This window comes from Macaca thibetana, chromosome 1 (assembly GCF_024542745.1).
Source record: "Macaca thibetana thibetana isolate TM-01 chromosome 1, ASM2454274v1, whole genome shotgun sequence".
Taxonomy (NCBI): domain Eukaryota; kingdom Metazoa; phylum Chordata; class Mammalia; order Primates; family Cercopithecidae; genus Macaca; species Macaca thibetana.
This window is the reverse complement of record NC_065578.1, coordinates 207,186,899-207,207,047: the sequence shown is the minus strand read 5'-3', so window position 1 is coordinate 207,207,047 and position 20,149 is coordinate 207,186,899. Positions and strand designations below refer to the sequence as shown.

Genomic DNA, 20,149 nt, shown 5'->3' with positions numbered 1-20,149 from the left:
TTTGTTAACTGGGTTTTAAAATGAGTTTGTTGGGCTCTGTGCCAATGTTAGGTGAGAAATAATAAATTTTATATAGTATATTATCTAAATATTTTAGGAACAAAAGAAATATGAAACTGAAGAAGGAGTGAATAAAGCTACTTGGCAGAAAACGGTTAATAATAATCAACAAAGGTAAGATTTTGTATGTTCCAAAGGCATGTCTTTTAGGAATCTATTAGATTTCACATATACTTTTAGTTTTAAAGTATCATGTTTTGATAAATACGTTCCATGTATTCTTAACTATGGACAATCTTATTATTTGTTTAGTCTCTTTCAGCGTCTGGATTCAAAATCAAAGGATATATCTAAAATAGCTGCAGATATCACCCAGGCAGTGTCTCTCTCCCAAGGAATTGAGAGAAAAAAGGTGATCCAGCATATTAGAGGAATGTATAAAGTAGATTTGAGTGCCAGCAGACACTGGCAGGAACTTATTCAGCAACTGACACATGATAGGTAAGCTGCGGGAGGACGGTTAAAATTGTCTTCCATGAAGATGTAAGAGATTGATGTTAAACTGAATTTGTATTCCAGAATTCAGACTCATAAAATCATTTCATTAAACTTTTTTTGTTTAATCATTTGTGATTTTTTTTCATCTTAAAGAATAATCATACGAGTTTTTTTTAATTCTGGGGAAGAAAAGTAATGAGAGACTCATTAGCTTGTCTAGATGGTAAAATTGGCTTAATTTAAAAATACGGTCTTTGTAAAAGAATAGAGAAATCACTGAAACAGGATGATTGAGAAAAATATATTTTTCTAACTAATTTAAAATATGTATTACAAATAACAAAAAGAGGGAAATTGGGTATTATTCTCCAAATTTGGTTAAGATAACTGATTCATGTGACTTTGGTGTACTAAAATACACTAAATATTAGACACTAAAGTAAATTCCAAATGGTTAAAAGAATTACTCAAAAAGTTTATAAAGTAGAAGATAGTAGGATATTTGTCAGCTCTTTGAAGGATAGATGACTTTCTAGAAGAAACTGCAAATAAATCAATAGATTTTAACCTTAATTTTTTCCAGTGTGTTTAACAAACATAACAACAACAAAAAAGCCTGGAAATATATTTTCAGCAAATAAAGAGTTATTTTTATTGTTTGAAAAACGTATATAGATTCTAAAGTAAAATATTATGATCCCAGAAGTTTGAATGAGCAAAAGGCATGAACACATTCCTCACATACGACAAACTGAGTTACTAAACACATGGGAAAATATTCAATATTGCTAGAGGCTAATTTGGTTTTCTAGAACCTTTAGATACCACATTTTACTTTCTATGTTAAAAAAAATTTTGGCTGCTAATATTCACAGCAGGGTATTAGCTGTCCTTACTCAGAACTTTGGTGGCATTGTACATTTTGACAATATATATTAGTAATCCTAAAAACGTTTTACTTCTAGCTTCAGTTATCCTATTTTAGTGATTCTGTCCTAAGGAAAATATTCAAAATATGGAAGGCAGGCCAGGCACAGTGGCTCACACCTGTAGCCTAGGACTTTGGGAGGCTGAGGCAGGAGGATCACTTGAGCCCAGGAGTTCAAGGCCACAGTGAGCCATGAACATGCCACTGCACCTTGGCTTGGGCAACAGAGTGAGACCCTGTCAAAAAAGAAAAAGAAAAAGAAAATAAAAGTTTCCATCTCTGCATTATTTATGCTAGTGAATGAATTAGAAACAAGTTATATATTAGCAGTAATATGGTTAAATACATTACAGTGCATCTGCCTTCATATTGGGCAGCCATTCAGAATAATGATATAAAGATAATACTGTTTCTGTAAAATAAGGCAAATTATAGAAAAATGATCATAATGATCATAACTACACATTAAAAACAGATGCGTGTTTTTTAAAAAAAGACAACAACCACTACCAGTATTTTGGTATGTTTAGGATATGAATAAGGGTGGTTTTTTTCTCTTATTTATTTCTAAAATTGTATTTAATATGTTTTTCCTGTCTTATTTCATCTAAGATATAAATTTATTTTAAAATCTTTTTTAAAATGTGATTCATACCACAGAAAGAAACTGATTTTATTTGTTTCATTAGAGAGTAGGCAAAATGAGGCCAGGTGAGGTGGCTCATGCCTATAATCCCAACACTTTGGGAGGCCCAGGTGGGTGGATCACTTGAGGCTAGGAGTTTGAGACAAGCCTGGCCAACATGATGAAACCCCATCTCTACTAAAAGAATACAAAAATTAGCCGGGCATGGTGGGAGCCTGTAATCCCAGCTACTTGGGAGGCTGAGGCAGGAGAATCACTTGAGCCTAAGAGGCAGAAGTTACACTGAGCCGAGATTGTGCCACTGCACTCCAGCCTGGGTGACAGAGCCAGACTCTGTCTCAAAAAAAAAAAAAAAAAAAAAGTAGGCAAAATGGGAAATGTTAAAAATTAATTTGGAAAAAAAATTTTATCTAACCATATTAAATGCAGCATGTTGTATTACTAAAGTGTTCATAGTAGTCATTATATATCTTTTTAAAAATTTAATAGTTGAAAGAAACTGGAAGCAGATCTTGCCTTCAGGCGAGGAACTGGGAGACTGGGATTCAGGAGCAAAAAGACACTTAGATTTTATTACTTGTGCTTGTATATGCATTCCCTGATCAAATGTATAAATATTTGGAGTTTTAAAATGAGCAGATCAGTTGTGACTTATTCAATCTCTGTAATGATTTTTTTATAGCTACAAGTCCTGAATGATCACTTAAAACACCCTTTAATCTTTTTACTTGCAGAGCAGTATGGTATGACCCCATCTACTATCCAACTTCATGGCAGTTGGATCCAACAGAAGGACCAAATCGAGAGAGGAGACGTTTACAGAGATGTTATTTAACTATTCCAAATAAGTATCTCCTTAGGGATAGACAAAAATCAGAAGGTAATAGTGGCTTCTTAACTCAACATATAAATATAGCAGAGAACTATGGTCATTAGATAAAGATAATGTTTACTTTTCTCCTCAACAGATGTTGTCAAACCACCACTCTCTTACCTATTTGAAGACAAAACTCATTCTTCTTTCTCTTCTACTGTCAAAGACAAAGCTGCAAGTGAATCTATAAGGTAATTTTAAATCCATAGACCTTCACTCTTTCATGAATATACGACAGTTTATTGTAGTGTTTATGTAATATTTATTTTAGATAATGCCATCATTTTCAGAAAAATCCTAAACAGGAAAGGCTCAAGGGAGGACAAGGTTATATGGCCAAAATCTAAAAGGAAATGACATTTCTGATAGCAAGGGTTCATGGGATTTCAGTCATCATGTTCTGGCCCTTGTTAGTATACATATATATATACACATACACACACACATACAGACACACACATATACATGTACACACACACACACATATTTTGTAATTGACTGTTTAACATCTCTGTAAAGTAGATAGAGCTGCCGGTGGTATCATCAAGAGGCGATATAATGTAGTGATTAAAGGTTCGGATTCCAGTTCCTGCTCTTACTAGCTCTTTAATCTTAGGCAAATTACTTAACCTGTCTGTCTCAGTTACCTCATCTATTAAATGAAGAAATAATAATAGGTACCATAGCATTGTTGAGTATTAAGTATGTTATTATATATTAACTATTGATAATATTCTCATTGTGGTTGTTATACCGATTTCATAGATAAAAAACTGAGATGCAAAGAAGAAAATTGGCTAAAAACACAAAGGAACTTTCTGATTCCAAATCCTGTTTTTCCTAGAATACTAGGTTTTTTTAAAAAAATGTATTTGAAGTATCAGAGGTGTGAAACAATGTTTGCTTATTTACTAGAAAATATAAAATATTGATATATCTTTTAAATAACTTAATTTATATATTCTGTCTACAGGTTATAGGGATTATTAGCCTTTTCTAGGTGTTTCAGTCATTTCTCTTCAACTAGAATGTTAAAAAAGGAGCTAATATTTTCATGTGGGTTTCAACAAGATACCTCATGCTATTGGAGCTCTATCTAGTCTGCTTTGCAGAAATCTTTTACTAGGTAAAATAAAGCATATACTCTCTGAAATTGGTCAAAGCATTTAGTCATAGTAATTTTAAATATGTTTTGACAGAATAAATCGAAGATGTATCAGTGTTGCACCATCTAGAGAGACAGCTGGTGAATTGTTACTAGGTAAGTCAAATTTTGAAGAATTTTGCACATATTCACCCTGCCTTATTTATTCTTAGATTATTTAAAGTGTTTTTTTGACACCATACCATTAAATTGGATAAACTTTCTGTAGTATCATATAGGCTAGTTTGTCTTAACATTATATGTGATTGCATATGACTCATGAATGTGTAGAAATGATATCTTATGTTCTGAAAAGCACATGAATAGCATTTTAATTTTTATAAAATTAAATTTCTTCATGAATATGCAATTTTATATTTAGCCATTTCTTTTATTATATGCCAGTTTAGATTTTTTAAAGTGAAAAATTATTGGTATACTTACCTACTATTTTATTAGATATAACTGTCCATAAGAAATATGTCTACTTTAAGATTGTTCATAATTTATATTCTCTATTGTACTTCTGAGAGAAAGGCCAAGATTGTTAGTCCATGGATACCTATATAGTTATATTTGGTTGGAAATTTTATTCTCAAAGTATGAAGGAAAACAGTTATACCACTTGGCCTCTATTCCCTTAAAGAACCAATTTGTATGCTGTAGGCTAGGTTCTCAAAGTGTGAGAACTCTGAATTAGTAGCATCAGCATCTCATGGGAGCTTCTTAGAATTGCACATTCTCACGCCTCAGTCCAGACTTGATGCATCTAAAATTCTGAGGGTGGGACCCAGCAGTCTATGTTCTGATGAGCCCTCCAGTGATTTGATGTACCTTAAAATTTGAGAATGAATGTTGTAAGCTACAGCCTCCAAGGTCCAAGATGTGGAGCTTCAAGCCTGGTGGGACTGAGCCCCACCTTCACAAGGATGGAGGCAGTACCCTTCTCTGAGCTAGCCATGCCACTAGTTCAGAGTCCACTCAGTACTCAAGGGTGATGAGCATGCAGGGGGCAGAACTTCAGAGAAGTTCCCAATATTTTAAAACGCGATGTAGGGACGTGGGTTAGCAACAGCCAGCTTACGAAACAGGAAAAAGTTGCGGGCTATGTTTAGGGCCTACTCTACCCTATTGAGTGTCTCAGTCTGCAAAATAATTAAGGATTTCCCTTTTGCTAGATAATTTGGTTTACCACTTGACTTCAATTAGTGTGTAACAAAATAAAGCAAATCAATATCCTTGTAATGTAAGAGTAATGGTAATAATAAATAGCCAACATTTATTTAACACTGAGCACATAAGCAGTTTGCATATATTCTAATTTGATTCCCATAGTAGCTCAGTGAAATAGAGCTCCCTGCAAACTTTTTTTTTTTAAATAAAGAAATTAAGACACAAAGAGGTAAAGCAACTTGCCCAGGACTTCATGGATACTATTCAAAAATATTTATTGAGTGCTGGGAACTGTGTCTAGGTAGTGAGACTCAAATTCAGACCAAAGGACTCCAGAGACCATGCATTAAACCATGAATGGTAGTGTGCACATACATTTTTAAACCCTTATATCCAATTACTTTCTTCAGGTAAATGTGGAATGTATTTTGTGGAAGATAATGCTTCCGATACAGTTGAAAGTTCGGTGAGTAGAAGCTTAAGTCTGTATTTACATAAATCTAGACAGATTCCAAAACTGTATCAATTCAGTATAACTAGAGAGAAGGAAGAGCTATTAGAGTTAATTATTTGTCACTCTATGTATAGATTGGTCTGAGTTCCAAACATTTTGTAAAATATAATTTTAAAAAGAAGACTGCGCCATCTCCTCTGGCTCATGGCCCAAGTCTCATAGCAGTTAACGTAAGTCATATTCTAAATGCTCCTATTATATCAATTTATGTTCTTTTCTTCTTATTACTATCCTCTGTTGCAACAAATATGTACTCCTTGCCACTCCCAGTTCACTATCAAGTACCTTTGCCTTCAGAAAGAAAGGAAAAATATTAAATAATTGAATAACTTAAGTAATTCTGATATTCACATAGCTTAATGATAATTGTTATTATTCTAGACAGACTGGTATTAATCAGAAAATAAAGATTCTTATATTTTTTGTATAATAAACCTTTTATTTGAATTATCTTTTATGCCATTAAAATATTTTTTGAGATTCCTGTAATAGAAATAAGCTTTTTGTTTCAGAGAAGTTCTAAAGCCAGGAATTCCTAAGGATATACTAAATGAGATTATGTGTGGTTTAATTATCAATATATATTTTATTTTAAATAAATTAGGCCAGGCACAGTGGCTCACGCCTGTAATCCTAGCATTTTGGGAAGCTGAGGCAAGTGGATCACCTGAGGTCAGGAGTTTGAGACTAGCCTGGCCAACATGGTGAAACCCCATCTCTACTAAAAATACAAAAAAATTAGTCGAGTGTGGTGGCAGCAACTATAATCCTAGCTACTCAGGAGGCTGAGGCAGGAGAATTGCTTGAACCCGGGAGGCAGAGGTTGCAGTGAGCCGAGATCATGCCACTGCACTCCAGCCTGGGCAACAGAGCAAGACTCCGTCTCAAAAAAAAAAAAAGAAAGTAATGAGTGAAAACATGAGGTTTGGTTATAAAATAAATAATGTAAAAAAAACATGAACATATTTAAAGTAGTCAGATATATGAACAGCATTCTTTTCTGACTTATATAGCAATTACCACAGGGTTTGTCCCAGATAGTAAAATATAGTTATGTTAATTTTTAAGATGTATCCTTTTATCAGCCAAGGAATGTAATAGTTGATGTATGAGACAACTTTTTTGTGTGTCCAAAAGATGACAGTTTTTCACCTTAAAAATTCTGCTCAATTTGTGTTTAACTCCATTTGACGTGAGGTGACAGAAGAGTCTGAGTCCACCTGTTGAATATGTTGGTTTATTTTCAGTGCTTGAGGATACATTCACAAATACTTGGTCTGGGATGACACCATTTAATTTTAAGTTAACTTGCATGTTATAAATGTATCTTATGATTAAATAAAGAGGAAAATTTTTTTAAAAAATCTAAAAATGATAATTATTATTCTTAATAGACAGAAAAATCCTTCCTTCCTATGTACTTTTGTAGTGTTGGTTCTACTTTTGTAGTGTTGGTTCTTCTTATATAACATTTCGTATCTTGCATTGTGTATGCAAATGTGTGTACAAATATTTCATGCCCCTTTTTGACCTATACAGATTTATTTCATGCAGAGCACTTAGCAGAGTACCTTGTGCATAGATGGTTATTAATATATGTTGAATGAATGTTGAAACTAAACAAAGGAGGAATTCAGTTTTAAGTATGAAAATATTACATTTTCATTAAGATGTCTTATTTTATTCTTGATATATTCCCTGCTTTTACTTATAAAAATTATTTTGGACCAAGAACAATAGTAAAACACACATCGAGTAGGATAATTTGAATCTAAAAAAAAATTAAGGTTTTGGAAAGTTAAAGAGCCTGGGATAAAATATTTCTTGGCAATTGAGTCCTAAATTTGCTGTGAGCTTCCTGTTAGTCAACACAGAAGAGTAAGTAAGTGAAATTTTTTAAAAAGGAAAAAAAACTGATTAAAAAAAAAGAAAACTAGGATGCAGGTTGATATGAGGAGATAAATTCTAGCTAGTTTTAAACTTTAGTAGAAACTTCTTTCATTATTTCACTATTAAAAGCATGACTTAATTGTAACTGAATACATAACTTATGTATTCAGTTACAAAGACTTAGATGCACTTTTAAAAAAGTTTTTCTTGATTTTGTACTTTGGGAGGGACCTAGTGATGGCAGGATGTGTAGGCCCTGTGGTCCCTACCTCTTCATTTCAGAATGTGGGGATTTGTCTGAGTACACTAGGATTAATACTCTTAAGCAGATTCAACCTTCCAGTGATTGTTTTCTCATCTTCTTTTCTTCTGTTGACCACCTAGCAGGGGAATGTATCTATTTGGTATGTGTTGATCTGTCAGCTTACATTCGGTGGGGCTTTATTTGCAGAAATGCCCCATTAGTTCTAGGAATGCTCCTCCAGAGATTCCGCTTTCCCTTTGCTGGATGACTTGGAAGCATGAGAACTGTTTCAAAGCTCGGGCGTTTTCAGGCCATCCAGATGTGGATTTACCCTAAATCTATATGATGGCAGGCCCACAATTATGAATTCTCAGAGAAAGGCTTTTTTTCTGTTCTCTAGGTTCCAGGCCAAAAGAGACAAGCTTGCGTCCTGGTTATTCCCCTTTATTTTCATTATTTTTATTTTTATTTTTTTAAGACAGAGTCTCACTCTGTCACCCAGGTTGGAGTGCAGTGGCGTGATTTCGGCTCACCAAAACCTCCGTCTCCTGGGTTCAAGTGATTCTCCTGCCTCAGCCTCCTGAGTAGCTGGAACTACAGGTGCCTGTCACCACTCCCGACTAATTTTTGCATTTTTAGTAGAGATGGGATTTCACCATGTTGGCCAAGATGGTCTTGAACTTCTGACCTCAAGTGATCTGTCTGCCTGAGCCTCCCAAAGTGCTGCGATTATAGGCATGAGCCACTGCGCCCGGCCTATTCCCCTTTATTGATGCGCACATTTGTTTGTCTAATCTTTCATTAGGCATCCCTTCCTAGGTTTTAGCTTTCTGAAGCAATCTCAATTCCACACCCCGATTCTAGGGGGCCAGGGCCTCATCTTCTGTCCTCAAGTTGCTGTGAACCTACATCAGTTCATTTCTGAAACTGGGGTATGTGCATACATGCATGTGTATGCAGACATATACAACAGAGCAACCAGAGTATCACTCCCTGCTTAGTGCTGATTTTCCAGTTCCTCTATATTTTCGACCCTGGGGATGTCATTTCCCTTGTTTTCTTGCAAGCTCAGCTATGTATTTAAAAGGATATTTGCTTAGTAAAAGAAGCCAACCTGAAAAGGCTATCTACTGTATGATTTGAACTATATGACATTATGGAAAAGGCGCAAAACTCTATAGGGACAGTAAATAAATTAGTGGTTGCCAGAGGTTGGGGAGAGGAAACGAGGGATGAGTGGGTGGAGTCCCAAGGAGGCAATAGAGCTATTTTGTATGATATCGTGATGGTGGATACATGTCATTATACATTTGTCAAAGCCCATGGAATGTACAACACAAAGAGTGAACCCACTATAAACTGTGTACTTTATGTAAGAAAAATGGTAGCAATATTGGTTCATCAATTGTAATTTATGTCCCATACCAAATGCAAGATTTAATAATAGAGAAACTGTGAGTGCAGGGCCAAGGGAGGGGAGGATACATGGAAATTCTGTATTATCTGCTCAATTTTCTGTAAACCTAAAACTAGTCTAAAAAATAAAGCCTATTAATTTTTTTTAATTTCTAAATTTTATCAAACATTTTGAGGTGTTTGCATTGGGAGAGTTTTCAGGTAATCTTATCTGCTATCTGCCACAAAAAGATTTTCTGTTATGTTTTGATGCTTTTTAAAATCTAAAATTAAAATTAATTATTTATATTTCTGGCAAAACAAATATTTTTGCCTATTTCTTTGTCTTAGAGCCTTCAGGGAGAGTTAGAACCAGCATCATTTTCCTGGACATATGAAGAAATTAAAGAAGTTCACAAGCGTTGGTGGCAATTGAGAGATAATGCTGTAGAAATCTTTCTAACAAATGGCAGAACACTCCTGTTGGCATTTGATAACACCAAGGTAAATTCACCCTCATTAATTGATATATATTGTTTAAGTGCTCATGGGCCAATGTAACTATGCTCATACTGATTACATGAAGGTTTACTGAAATTGAATAAAAATTGCCATATTTCTTAGTCCTGATTAAAGTGAAGCCTTTGTTATATGAGGATTGTCTTTTACCTCCAAAATGAGGTAAATTCTGATTCCCCCAAATGACTGAAAGGAGTAATTTAAACTTGCTCAGTGCTGTAGCGGAGTCCATCTTTGACAAACTCTCTTGACCTCTAATCCTGTCGGCCACCATTTCTCTGCTCTCCTTTATAGAAAACCTGTTGGGGAAAGTTGCATATGCTTGCCGCCTCCAGTTTTCTTTTGAAATGCTTCAGGCAGACTTTCTTCTCACCACTCTCGTCAGGGTCATCGGTAACCTCTATGTTGCTAAACCCCTAATGTCGTAATCTTTCTTTGTCCCCATTTTACTTGACCTATCAGCAGTGTTTGACCCAGCTGATTTTTCTCTCCTTAAATAAAACCTTCCTCCCTGGGCTTCTGGGTTACCATTTTCTCTTAGTTCTTATATCTTACCCCAGCCATTGCTTCTCAGTCTTGGTTGCAGACACCTCCTTGGTGTGTTGCAGGGCTCATTCTTCAGACCTCTTGTCTTCTCATCCAGTCTTACGACTTTAAAATACCATCTGTATTCTAACAATTTACAAATTTATGTCAGTACCCAAACCTCTCCTGAATGCCACACTAATTTAACTCCCGACTGGTGTCTCCATTTAGAAGTCACTAATTTGCATCTCAAGCTTAACCTGTACAAAACTGAACTTCTAATCTTCCCCCCAAAATTTCCTTCCAGTTTTCTCTATCTCAGTAAATGACAACTCCATCTTTCCAGTGCCCGGGCCAAAACTCTTGAGATTATCCAAGACTCTTGTTCTTCTCTCATCCCCTGCATACACTCTATTAATAGGTCCTGTTGGCTCTGTCGTCAGAATACATCCAGAGTCTGACTGCTTCCACTGCTACCATCCTGGTTTAAGCCACCATCATTTCTTGCCAGAATCATTTACAATAGCCTCCTAACTGGCTTTCCTGCATCCATACTGTTTCTGAAATCCAATAAAAATTGCCATATTTCTTAGTTCTAATTAAAGTAAAGCCTTGGTTATATGATTATTTTTGACCTCCAAAATTGTGTTAAATTTCGATTCCCCAAAATGACCGAAATGAAGTAGTTTACACTTGCTCAGGGCCAGGCACAGTGGCTCATGCCTGTAATTCCAGCATTTTGTTTTGGGAGGCCGAGGCAGTCAGATCATGAGGTCAGGAGTTCAAGACCAGCCTGGGCAACATGGTGAAACCCCCATCTCTACTAAAAATACAAAAATTAGCGGGGCACGGTGGCACATGCCTGTAGTCCCAGCTACTTGGGAGGCCGGGGCAGGAGAATCACTTGAACCTGGGAGGCGGAGGTTGCAGTGAGCCAAAATCATGCCATTACACTCCAGCCTGGGCAACAGAGTGAGACTCCATCACAAAAAAACAAAACAAAACAAAACAAACAAACAAAAACAAAAAAGAAAAACCTTGCTCATTGCTGTAGTGACTTTCAGCTACAATGACTTTGACAAACCCTTTCTTGACCTCCAGTCCCTTCACTACCATTTCTCTGCTCTCCTTTATAGAAAGCCCCTTAGCCCCCCTTCAGATTGTTCTCAACACAGCAGCTAAAGTATGTTGGACCATATATTTTCTCTGCTCAGAGTCCTTCAGTCACTTTCATGTCACATTCACTTGAAGGCATCGTCCTTCCAATAACCTGATAAAGCCCTGGATAATCTCATACCTTGTTACCTCTCTGACATCATTGTCTACCATTCTCTCCCTCACTGTTTCCTCCATCCATGCCTTGAATGTCAGGCACACCAGTGCCTTGGGGACTTTGCATTCACTGTTGCCTGGAATGTTTTTCTCCTTAGAAATCCAAATGATTTGCTTTGTCACTTTTTCAAGTTTCCTGATCAAATATCTTCCTATCAGAGAGACCCTCCCTGACTCTATAAAATAACCACCCCTCCCTCTCCACCAAGCATCCCTTACCTCCTTTACTTTGGTCTGTTTTTCTCCATAGAATGTATTAGCATCCAGCATTTTCTGCCTCTCCCCAGTAGAATGCCAAGTCTTTGCTTTGTTAAGTTCCAGTTCTTCAGAATTTTGAACACTACTGGTATGTAGGTATTCAGTTCATATTTGTTGAATAAATGAATGCCTCCTTTTCCTTCCAGGGCTTGGCTTATAGTCTGTCATAAATTCCCTTCTGTGGACCTTAGCATCAACAATTGGCAACCTTCAGATTTAGGCTACAGGTTTAGGATGGTCTACTTTCTGTGGTTTTGCCTGTTCCATAACTACCAGTACATTTCCTCATTAAGTTCACACTCTCATTATCCATATCTGTGGCTCTTCTTCCTATGTTTGAAGCATATGCCTGCTTAGAATGGGTATTTCATATCTGTTTTTAGCAAAGTTGTCTTGTCTGTTTTTTTCATTTATTAGCAATCATTATTTAATTGCTTTAAAAGAACCAATACCCTTCTTCTGTGACAAAACTATTGTGAATCTCTAAAAAAGAGTTTATGTTTTCAATCAGTAGTGAAAATCAAATATCCTATTTACATAGGCTACTTTATTTAATTCTTATGAGAGAAATATTATCACTCCCATATTATAGACATGGTAACTGTAGCACTGAAGGTTAGCAGGTAAATAGACCAGATCTGTCCAATTCAGAAGACCATGCTGTTTCTACTATACCATATTGCATTTATTTAGAATGAGACTCTTCTTTTTTCCTTATTTTTTTTTTTTAGTGTCTTATGTGACTTTTCTATACAAACTTTTTCTTAGAAGTTTTTTATTAACATATTTCTCCAACAGCAAAGCATAGTGGTGAAGAGCCCAGCCTTTGGAGGATGACCTGGACTTGAATCTCAGTTTTCTACCCATTAATGTTACTGAGAAAAAAATAATTTCTTGAAGGACATGAGATTTGTAACATGTCTATAATGTCATGGATTCTTTGCAGAAAAGTGCCTATAAGACTAAAAATAATATCTGGGTTTTTTTTTCTACTTCCCTTTTAGGTTCGTGATGATGTATACCACAATATACTCACAAATAACCTCCCTAATCTTCTGGAATATGGTAACATCACTGCTCTGACAAATTTATGGTATACTGGACAAATTACTAATTTTGAATATTTGACTCACTTAAACAAACATGCTGGCCGATCCTTCAATGATCTCATGCAGTATCCTGTGTTCCCATTTATACTTGCTGACTATATTAGTGAGACACTTGACCTCAATGATCCGTTGATATACAGGTAAGTTAAAAGAACCTTTAGGGTTCATCTATTCATATGTTGTATTTCTTTATTAAAGTTTTTATTAGGAAAAATTTCAAACATGCATAGAATAGAAGAATTATATAAGAACCCAAATACCTATCACCCCAGTTCAACAGTTGTGAATTATGAAGATTTTTGCCAAACTTACATTATCTTTTTTTCTTATTTAAGGCAAATCACAGACATCTTGTTATGTCACTTCTTTGTTCTGCAGTATGCATCTTTTTAAAAAATAGAACACCTTAACCACAGTGCTATTATCACATGTAAGAAAATTGACAGTAATTCCATGATATCATCTAATATCTAGTCCATTTCCAAATGTCCCCTGATTCTCTCAAAGATAGTTTTTTATAGTTGGTTTTCTTGAATCAGGTCCATTATCATGTTTGGTTGCTATATGTCTGAACATATACCTAGAATCGCCTTTTTTTTTTTTTTTTTGAGACAGTGTCTTGCTCTGTCACCAGGCTAGAGTGCAGTGGCACGATCTTGGCTCACTGCAACCTCTGCCTCCTGGGTTCAAGCGATTCTCCTGCCTCAGCCTGCCACATAGCTGGGACTACAGGCACGTGCCACCACGCCCAACTAATTTTTGTATTTTTAGTAGAGACAGGGTTTCACCATGTTGGCCACGCTGGTCTCGCACTCCTGATCTCAGGTGATCCACCCATCTCAGCCTCCCAAAGTGCTGGGATTACAGGTGTGAGCCATCACGCCTGGCCAATTTCTGAGTCTTTTTGACAAGACCATATTAGTTTCCTTGCTTTCTGACACAACAAAACATCCAAGGCTCACCTTGTCTGTTTTCTTCTAATAAATTTAGAAGAAATGAGAGAATGGGAAATCAACATTTTGCAACCTCTAGTGAAATAAGTGATTCAAGCAATAATCATCAATGGATTAAACCATTAGGTACAAATTCAATGGGAGCCTGAGCCCGCAGATCAAACTGAGCATCATTAGAGTGGAATATCATAGGCTTCCTGATACGATACAATATAAAGCTCACTCCTCTCAACCATGCAGAATGATAAAAAAAAAAAAAAAAAAAAAAAAAAAAAGGAAAATATATATAAAGCTCACATCAGCACCTATAAAGGATTCTTGACAAATAAAGAGTTGAACCTGAACCTAAGCAAGACTTTTCCAGTCTCTAGGAAATACAGGGGTTATGGGAACAAACTAAATGATGTCACGGGAAGCAATCAGAAAATACAGAATGTGAAGCCTCCAGCAGAATAAATGACCTGGTTTTTCCAACAAGTCAGTGTCAAGAGAAAATAAAGAGAAAAAATACACGTAAAAAATAATGGCTGGCTGGGCGCAGTGGCTCACGCCTGTCATCTCAGCACTTTGGGAGGTCGAGACAGGTGGATCACAAGGTCAAGAGATCGAGACCATCCTACTCTACTACTAAAAATACAAAAATTAGCCAGGCATGATGGTGCATGCCTGTAGTCCTAGCTACTTGGGAGGCTGAGGCAAGAGAATGGCTTGAACCCGGGAGGCAGAGGTTGCAGTGAGGTGAGATCGCGCCACTTCACTCCGGCCTGGGCGGCAGAGTGAGAGACTCTGTCTCAGGAAAAAAAAAAAAAAAAAAAAAAAGTAGGCAGCCATCTTAAGCGATTTTGCTCTATTTTTAGATGTTAATTTGAATCTATTCTATAAAACTGTTTTTACTTTTTAACAAAGTTTTTATGATTAGAAAAATCTCAAAGACAAAATTAGTGCACTTAATACCACTAATTTCAACATTCCTAGAAAATAGTAATTTATATTTAAAAAAAAAAAAAAAAAGATGTATCAACATGTGGTTAAGCAGACCTGGTTTGACTCACTGAAATTTAGGTAAATCTTGCTGTCGGTCTAGTTATGGTGCTGCAGGTTGAAATCCAGGTGGTCCATGCCTGTGCCAGACCAGATGGTTCCTCAGGCAAAAAGCCCTGCCCTTCTTCATCAGAGCTTTTTCTTTTGCACCTTCAAGTGCCACGCAGGGACACAGATTCTGATTCTGACACAGAATCTGACACATGATTCTGTAGCTTGTAAAAGTGAGGATTCATTCCTGGAGGGATGAGAATTCATTCTCCTGCTTCAAGGAATGGTGTCGTGTGGTTCACATTCTCTGAACACCAGCACTGACACCTTTGTACGCGTGCATACATACTCTGCACTATGCACAGTGTATCACTCACCATCTACTAACTAGGTAGCAAAATATTTATTTCAGTTCTCACTCTCCAAATCTCAGCTTGGTCATTTTGAGCACGTGTTGTTTCTTCAGTTTTTACTAACTAGGCTAGTAATTACACAGCATCTTCCTCTGTTCCTAAGTTCTGTCGAAACTGTCCTTCACTCTACACTGCCTAACTGGATGTAGAGTCTGGAAAATGGAACACTAACTTTCAGGGCTTGGTCTAGGAATCTGCTCCCACGAGCAGCATCAGTTACGATTCTAGAGGAAGCTGCAGAAGGGAAAGAAGGATAGTAGTAGCCCTTCTTATTTAGGCTACTTGTAAGTCAAGAATTCCTAATACTGACCTGGCTCTGTGGGGAAAATTCTACCTTAATTTCTGAAATCATAATTTTGAATGGTGACTGTTAGTTGCAAAACAACATGTTTAAGCAGAGAAATAAAGGCGGAGCATTTTGTTGACCACTTACCAACTTTCAAGATGCAGACATCTAGGGAGCTTAATCTTGACAGTATCAAAATATTTAATTTTTAAAATTATCCTTTTCTCGTAGAAATCTCTCTAAACCTATAGCTGTTCAGTATAAAGAAAAAGAAGATCGTTATGTGGACACATACAAGGTAGCTTTTGTTTTTACTCATACTTTATTAAATGAAAAATTGTGTTTTGTTTTACAGACTTGTGTTTTACCTAATTTTAAATTTATACTACTGATTTTTTACTTTCTTGTACTAGGATTGACGGACAGCTAGAAATCATTATGTGAAATGAAATATCATCTTCTATCCTGATTTTCTGAGAACACTTCGCCCAGAAAAAGGATACATTTATTTTGGCACAAATTGAAAACCAATAACTTATTGTTTATTCAAGTATACAGTAGTCACATTCCTTATAAAAATCACAAAGATTTCCAGGGACCTGCTATTCATATCCCCTAGTGTTATTTATATAATAGTGTTAACATTTTTATAATGTACCATAACCATTAGTCATATTCAGGAAATTATTCATTGGTTTATTAAACAAAAATTTATTAGATTTTAACATTTTAAAAAGAAAATGAATTACCTTTTTCTGTGAAGTTAACATTAATGAAATTCTATTGGAAATTCAAAAAAATGCAATAGCTACACATTACATTCTTCACAGGAGTATCAAGACAGGAGCAACTGAAACACTTTTCTCATATTCATCACATTATTTTATGCCACAGTTCCTGAAACGTCCCTCTAAGCATCTTACGACTGTCACTACTTGATTCTTCAGCAGTTGAAAATGCGTCATTGCTGTGGGAATCAAGAAGTAACTCTTAATTCACTATACCTGACTTTGTTATCAGAATCAGACAGAAGCTATGGGAGACAAGAATAGTGACAGATATTAAATGTTTGGTTGAACTTCCTACTTTATGATGGGAAGACAGGAGTAGTGAAAAATCACCATATTCTTTTTTTTTTTTTTTTTAATCTCTGGTAACTGCACTGTAAAACAGACTTAAAATGTTATATTATTACCAATAATGTGACATAGTTTTTACATTTCTATTGCATTTCTACTTCTAGAGAAGCAGTTCTCTAAACAACATAGCATTACATCTTGAAACTCTTTTGAAATGAAGACATCTCTAGTGACAGAAGCACCTCTCATTTGTTGGGTGCTTGATCAGCTTAGACATTATGAGCCATTAATTAGGAGGTGGAGTGCTCAAAGTTGGGTAGGTTTCCTATGAGGGGATGAAGGAGTGAGTGTGGAGATGGGAAATGCTTCCGAGTGTTTAGGTCTTAGTGAGGCACCAAGGAGAAGACTCCCAGACACTCAAGGAGGCTGAAGTCTCCGGGGCAAGAGTGGGAGGGCCAGCCGTGGAGAATGGCCTCAAAGGGGTAGTAGAGAAGGAGAGAATAAAAACCATCCAGCACTTTTCTAGTGTTGCCTGGAGCCCACAATCACGAATTCTCTGTATTCACTGTTTCTTTCAGTACTTGGAGGAAGAGTACCGCAAAGGAGCCAGGGAAGATGACCCCATGCCTCCCGTGCAGCCCTATCACTATGGCTCCCACTATTCCAACAGTGGGACTGTGCTTCACTTCCTGGTCAGGATGCCTCCTTTCACTAAAATGTTTTTAGCCTATCAAGGTAAGAATTTTTTTAATAACTGCGTAGAAATCATGTTGAGTCATCAGGAAGAAAAAAACCAAAAAACAAAAAACAAAAAACTTAGGACTGACTTTCTAAGAACTATTGAGACTAATCAAACTACAGGAAAAAGAATGCTATTTATTCCTTCCCCAAAATTCTCCTCAAAAAAGCTGTAGTAAGACAGATCATCTTGCTAATGCCTCAAATTTTAGCTTCAAATTAAATGTCTAAGTTTATAAAAATGCAATTCACTTTTTAAAAATTAAGATATAATTCACAAACCATGAAATTCACCCTTTTAAAGTTTATGCAGTTCACTTTTTAAAGACATTCTACCTAATACTTATTTCAGATCCAGTAAGTTACCTTTGGAGCCTATGTACATTATTGTAGTTTATTATAAAGGCAAGTACATTATTGAGGTTTATTCTAACTAACTAGTTAATAAAAGAGGCACACCGGCAACTTCACTGTGGTAGCTTTCTAGTTAATAATCTTCTACCTCAGCATTTTAAGTGACAGCCTGGAGGCCTGAACATGACTTAGATAAGAGTGAATTTATATTTTTATGCAAGTTGGGACACACTCACCTGTAGTTTCTAACGAGAACTGTGATATTAGTTCTATAGCTCTTTCTCGTGGAATCCAGAATACTTTGAGGAATCATTATCCATTCTTTTACTCAACCATTCTTGAACTACTTCATGCCTTTTACTCATGTACAACCTATTGGAGGAATGAATTTGTATTCACTCTTATTGGTCTACAGAAGGGGCTTTCCTATGTTTGTCTCTCTGTAAGTAAACAGAACAAATGTTCTATATGACAGCTGTTCAAATATTTGAAAATTGTTGGCCTGTCCCCTTTCTCTCTCTGTCTTGTTTTTCCCCTGGCTAATTATCCTTGGTTAATTTGACAGCAGATTGAGGGCCTCATGGATGCATGGTCCTATCCCAGCTGCTGCAAGGAATACCAAAAAATAAATAGGACAGTTTTGTACTAAATAAAGTGTTTTTAAAACCAGTGTTTAAGCCATCCTTGTTTGCTGTGGTTTCCAAGCCTGTCACTATTCTGAAGATCTTTCTGGACATGTTCTGATTTGTGAATGCTCTTGACGAAAAGAAAAAGGCAGTCAAAATAAAAAAGAATAATTCAGATGTGCTTGCGCCCCTACAGTGTTTAACAGAACTGTTACCTCCCTCCATCCAAGACTACATTTCATTTAATGTAGCCCAAGAATCCATTAATATAAAACTACCAATCAACTAAAATTTATCAATATTTTTATTCATGTTACTATTATGGATGTATTCATATATAATATGTTTTCTTCATTATGTATTTATGAATATATTTTGTTTAAAACCTAGGACTACCTCAGTCTCCATTCACTTTCATCTTATTAGTTTCAAGTGATATCTCTCGGCTTTTGAATTTATTTCTTTGCTTTGGTTTAGTACAGGGATTCTCCACCTTGGCACTGTAGTCATTTCGAGCTGCATAATTTGTCATGGGAGCTGCTCTGTGCATTGCAGGACATTTAGCAGTACCCCTGGTATCTCCCTGCTAGTGCCAGTGGTACCACCACTGCCCACACCCCATCCCCCCAGTTGTGAGAATCAGAAATGTTGTCAGACATTGCCAAATAAACCCTGGAGGGCAAAAGTGCTACTGGTTGAGAACCACAGGTTTAATATATGCATATTCTAGGTAATAGGAATTTGTAGTAGTACTGTTTAATAAAATGTAGGAAAATACAGAGAATCTTAAAATCTGAACAGAACCTACCCAATGTGCTTCTCTTGTTCCATATTTCTTTAGTCTTAACTCTAGATACTTTGACCTCACCATAGCATTACAAAATTACCTTAATTTTTCTGTTTAGTTTTTTTGTTTGTTTTTGAGAATTACCTTAATTTTTCTGAATTCCATTTTGATTGATAACTTTTTCTACAGAGTTAGTAGGTATTTCTTTAAATGGCCTTCCTTACTTTCTGAGAAAAAGTAAATGTTCCTAAACCTTATTTCTTCCCAGATTTTATTTAGTGGCCAGCCAATGCCAACTGACTCAACAGAATAGATGAGAAAGTAATACAAGTGACAGAAGATGTTGCTCAGCAGAGCAACTAAGAAACCCGATGCTGCGATGTGTTTGTGGCAGTCTCCAAATGAAAAGATGTGTTCAAATTTCAGCACGTTCACAGACGTTTTAGATGATGCAATATGGTTCCTAAGAAACATGTAAACTGCTACTGTTTTCAGGGGCCAGCTTTTGGATATCATTTAATATTCTAGGCCTTTCTCTATGGCTGGAAAGTCTGATCATTGTTGGCAGAAAAGAGAGTCCAAACTTAATTCTTGATTATTAATAGTCTACCCTGGGAAAAAAAAATGAACAAAAGAGTGACTATGCTTAGTTTTATTTTCATTCATAGGAAAGTTTACTCAATTCTTTAGCTCAGAGTTAGAACATCCAAAAAACAATGCACTGTAACATACGCCAACCCCCGCCCCCTACTAGGAAAAAAAATAAAGAAAACAAAGAAAGAAGAAAAAGTAGTCTTAACAATTCAAAGTGAAGGAATCATTTTTCTCCCTG

At 36.1% G+C, this 20,149-nt stretch overlaps 1 protein-coding gene across 1 annotated transcript in view; it reads left to right on the top strand.

The window, feature by feature from the left end:
* LYST (lysosomal trafficking regulator) overlaps nucleotides 1-20,149 on the top strand; it is a 198,057-nt gene that overhangs the window by 133,512 nt on the left and 44,396 nt on the right. Inside the window, exons 33-42 of the mRNA XM_050770460.1 lie at nucleotides 98-174; nucleotides 313-501; nucleotides 2,807-2,952; nucleotides 3,041-3,137; nucleotides 4,146-4,207; nucleotides 5,674-5,729; nucleotides 9,658-9,810; nucleotides 12,945-13,189; nucleotides 15,965-16,031; nucleotides 17,391-17,547. Coding sequence (XP_050626417.1) covers nucleotides 98-174; nucleotides 313-501; nucleotides 2,807-2,952; nucleotides 3,041-3,137; nucleotides 4,146-4,207; nucleotides 5,674-5,729; nucleotides 9,658-9,810; nucleotides 12,945-13,189; nucleotides 15,965-16,031; nucleotides 17,391-17,547 — 1,249 coding nt within the window. The remainder of the gene's footprint in view (nucleotides 1-97; nucleotides 175-312; nucleotides 502-2,806; nucleotides 2,953-3,040; nucleotides 3,138-4,145; nucleotides 4,208-5,673; nucleotides 5,730-9,657; nucleotides 9,811-12,944; nucleotides 13,190-15,964; nucleotides 16,032-17,390; nucleotides 17,548-20,149) is intronic.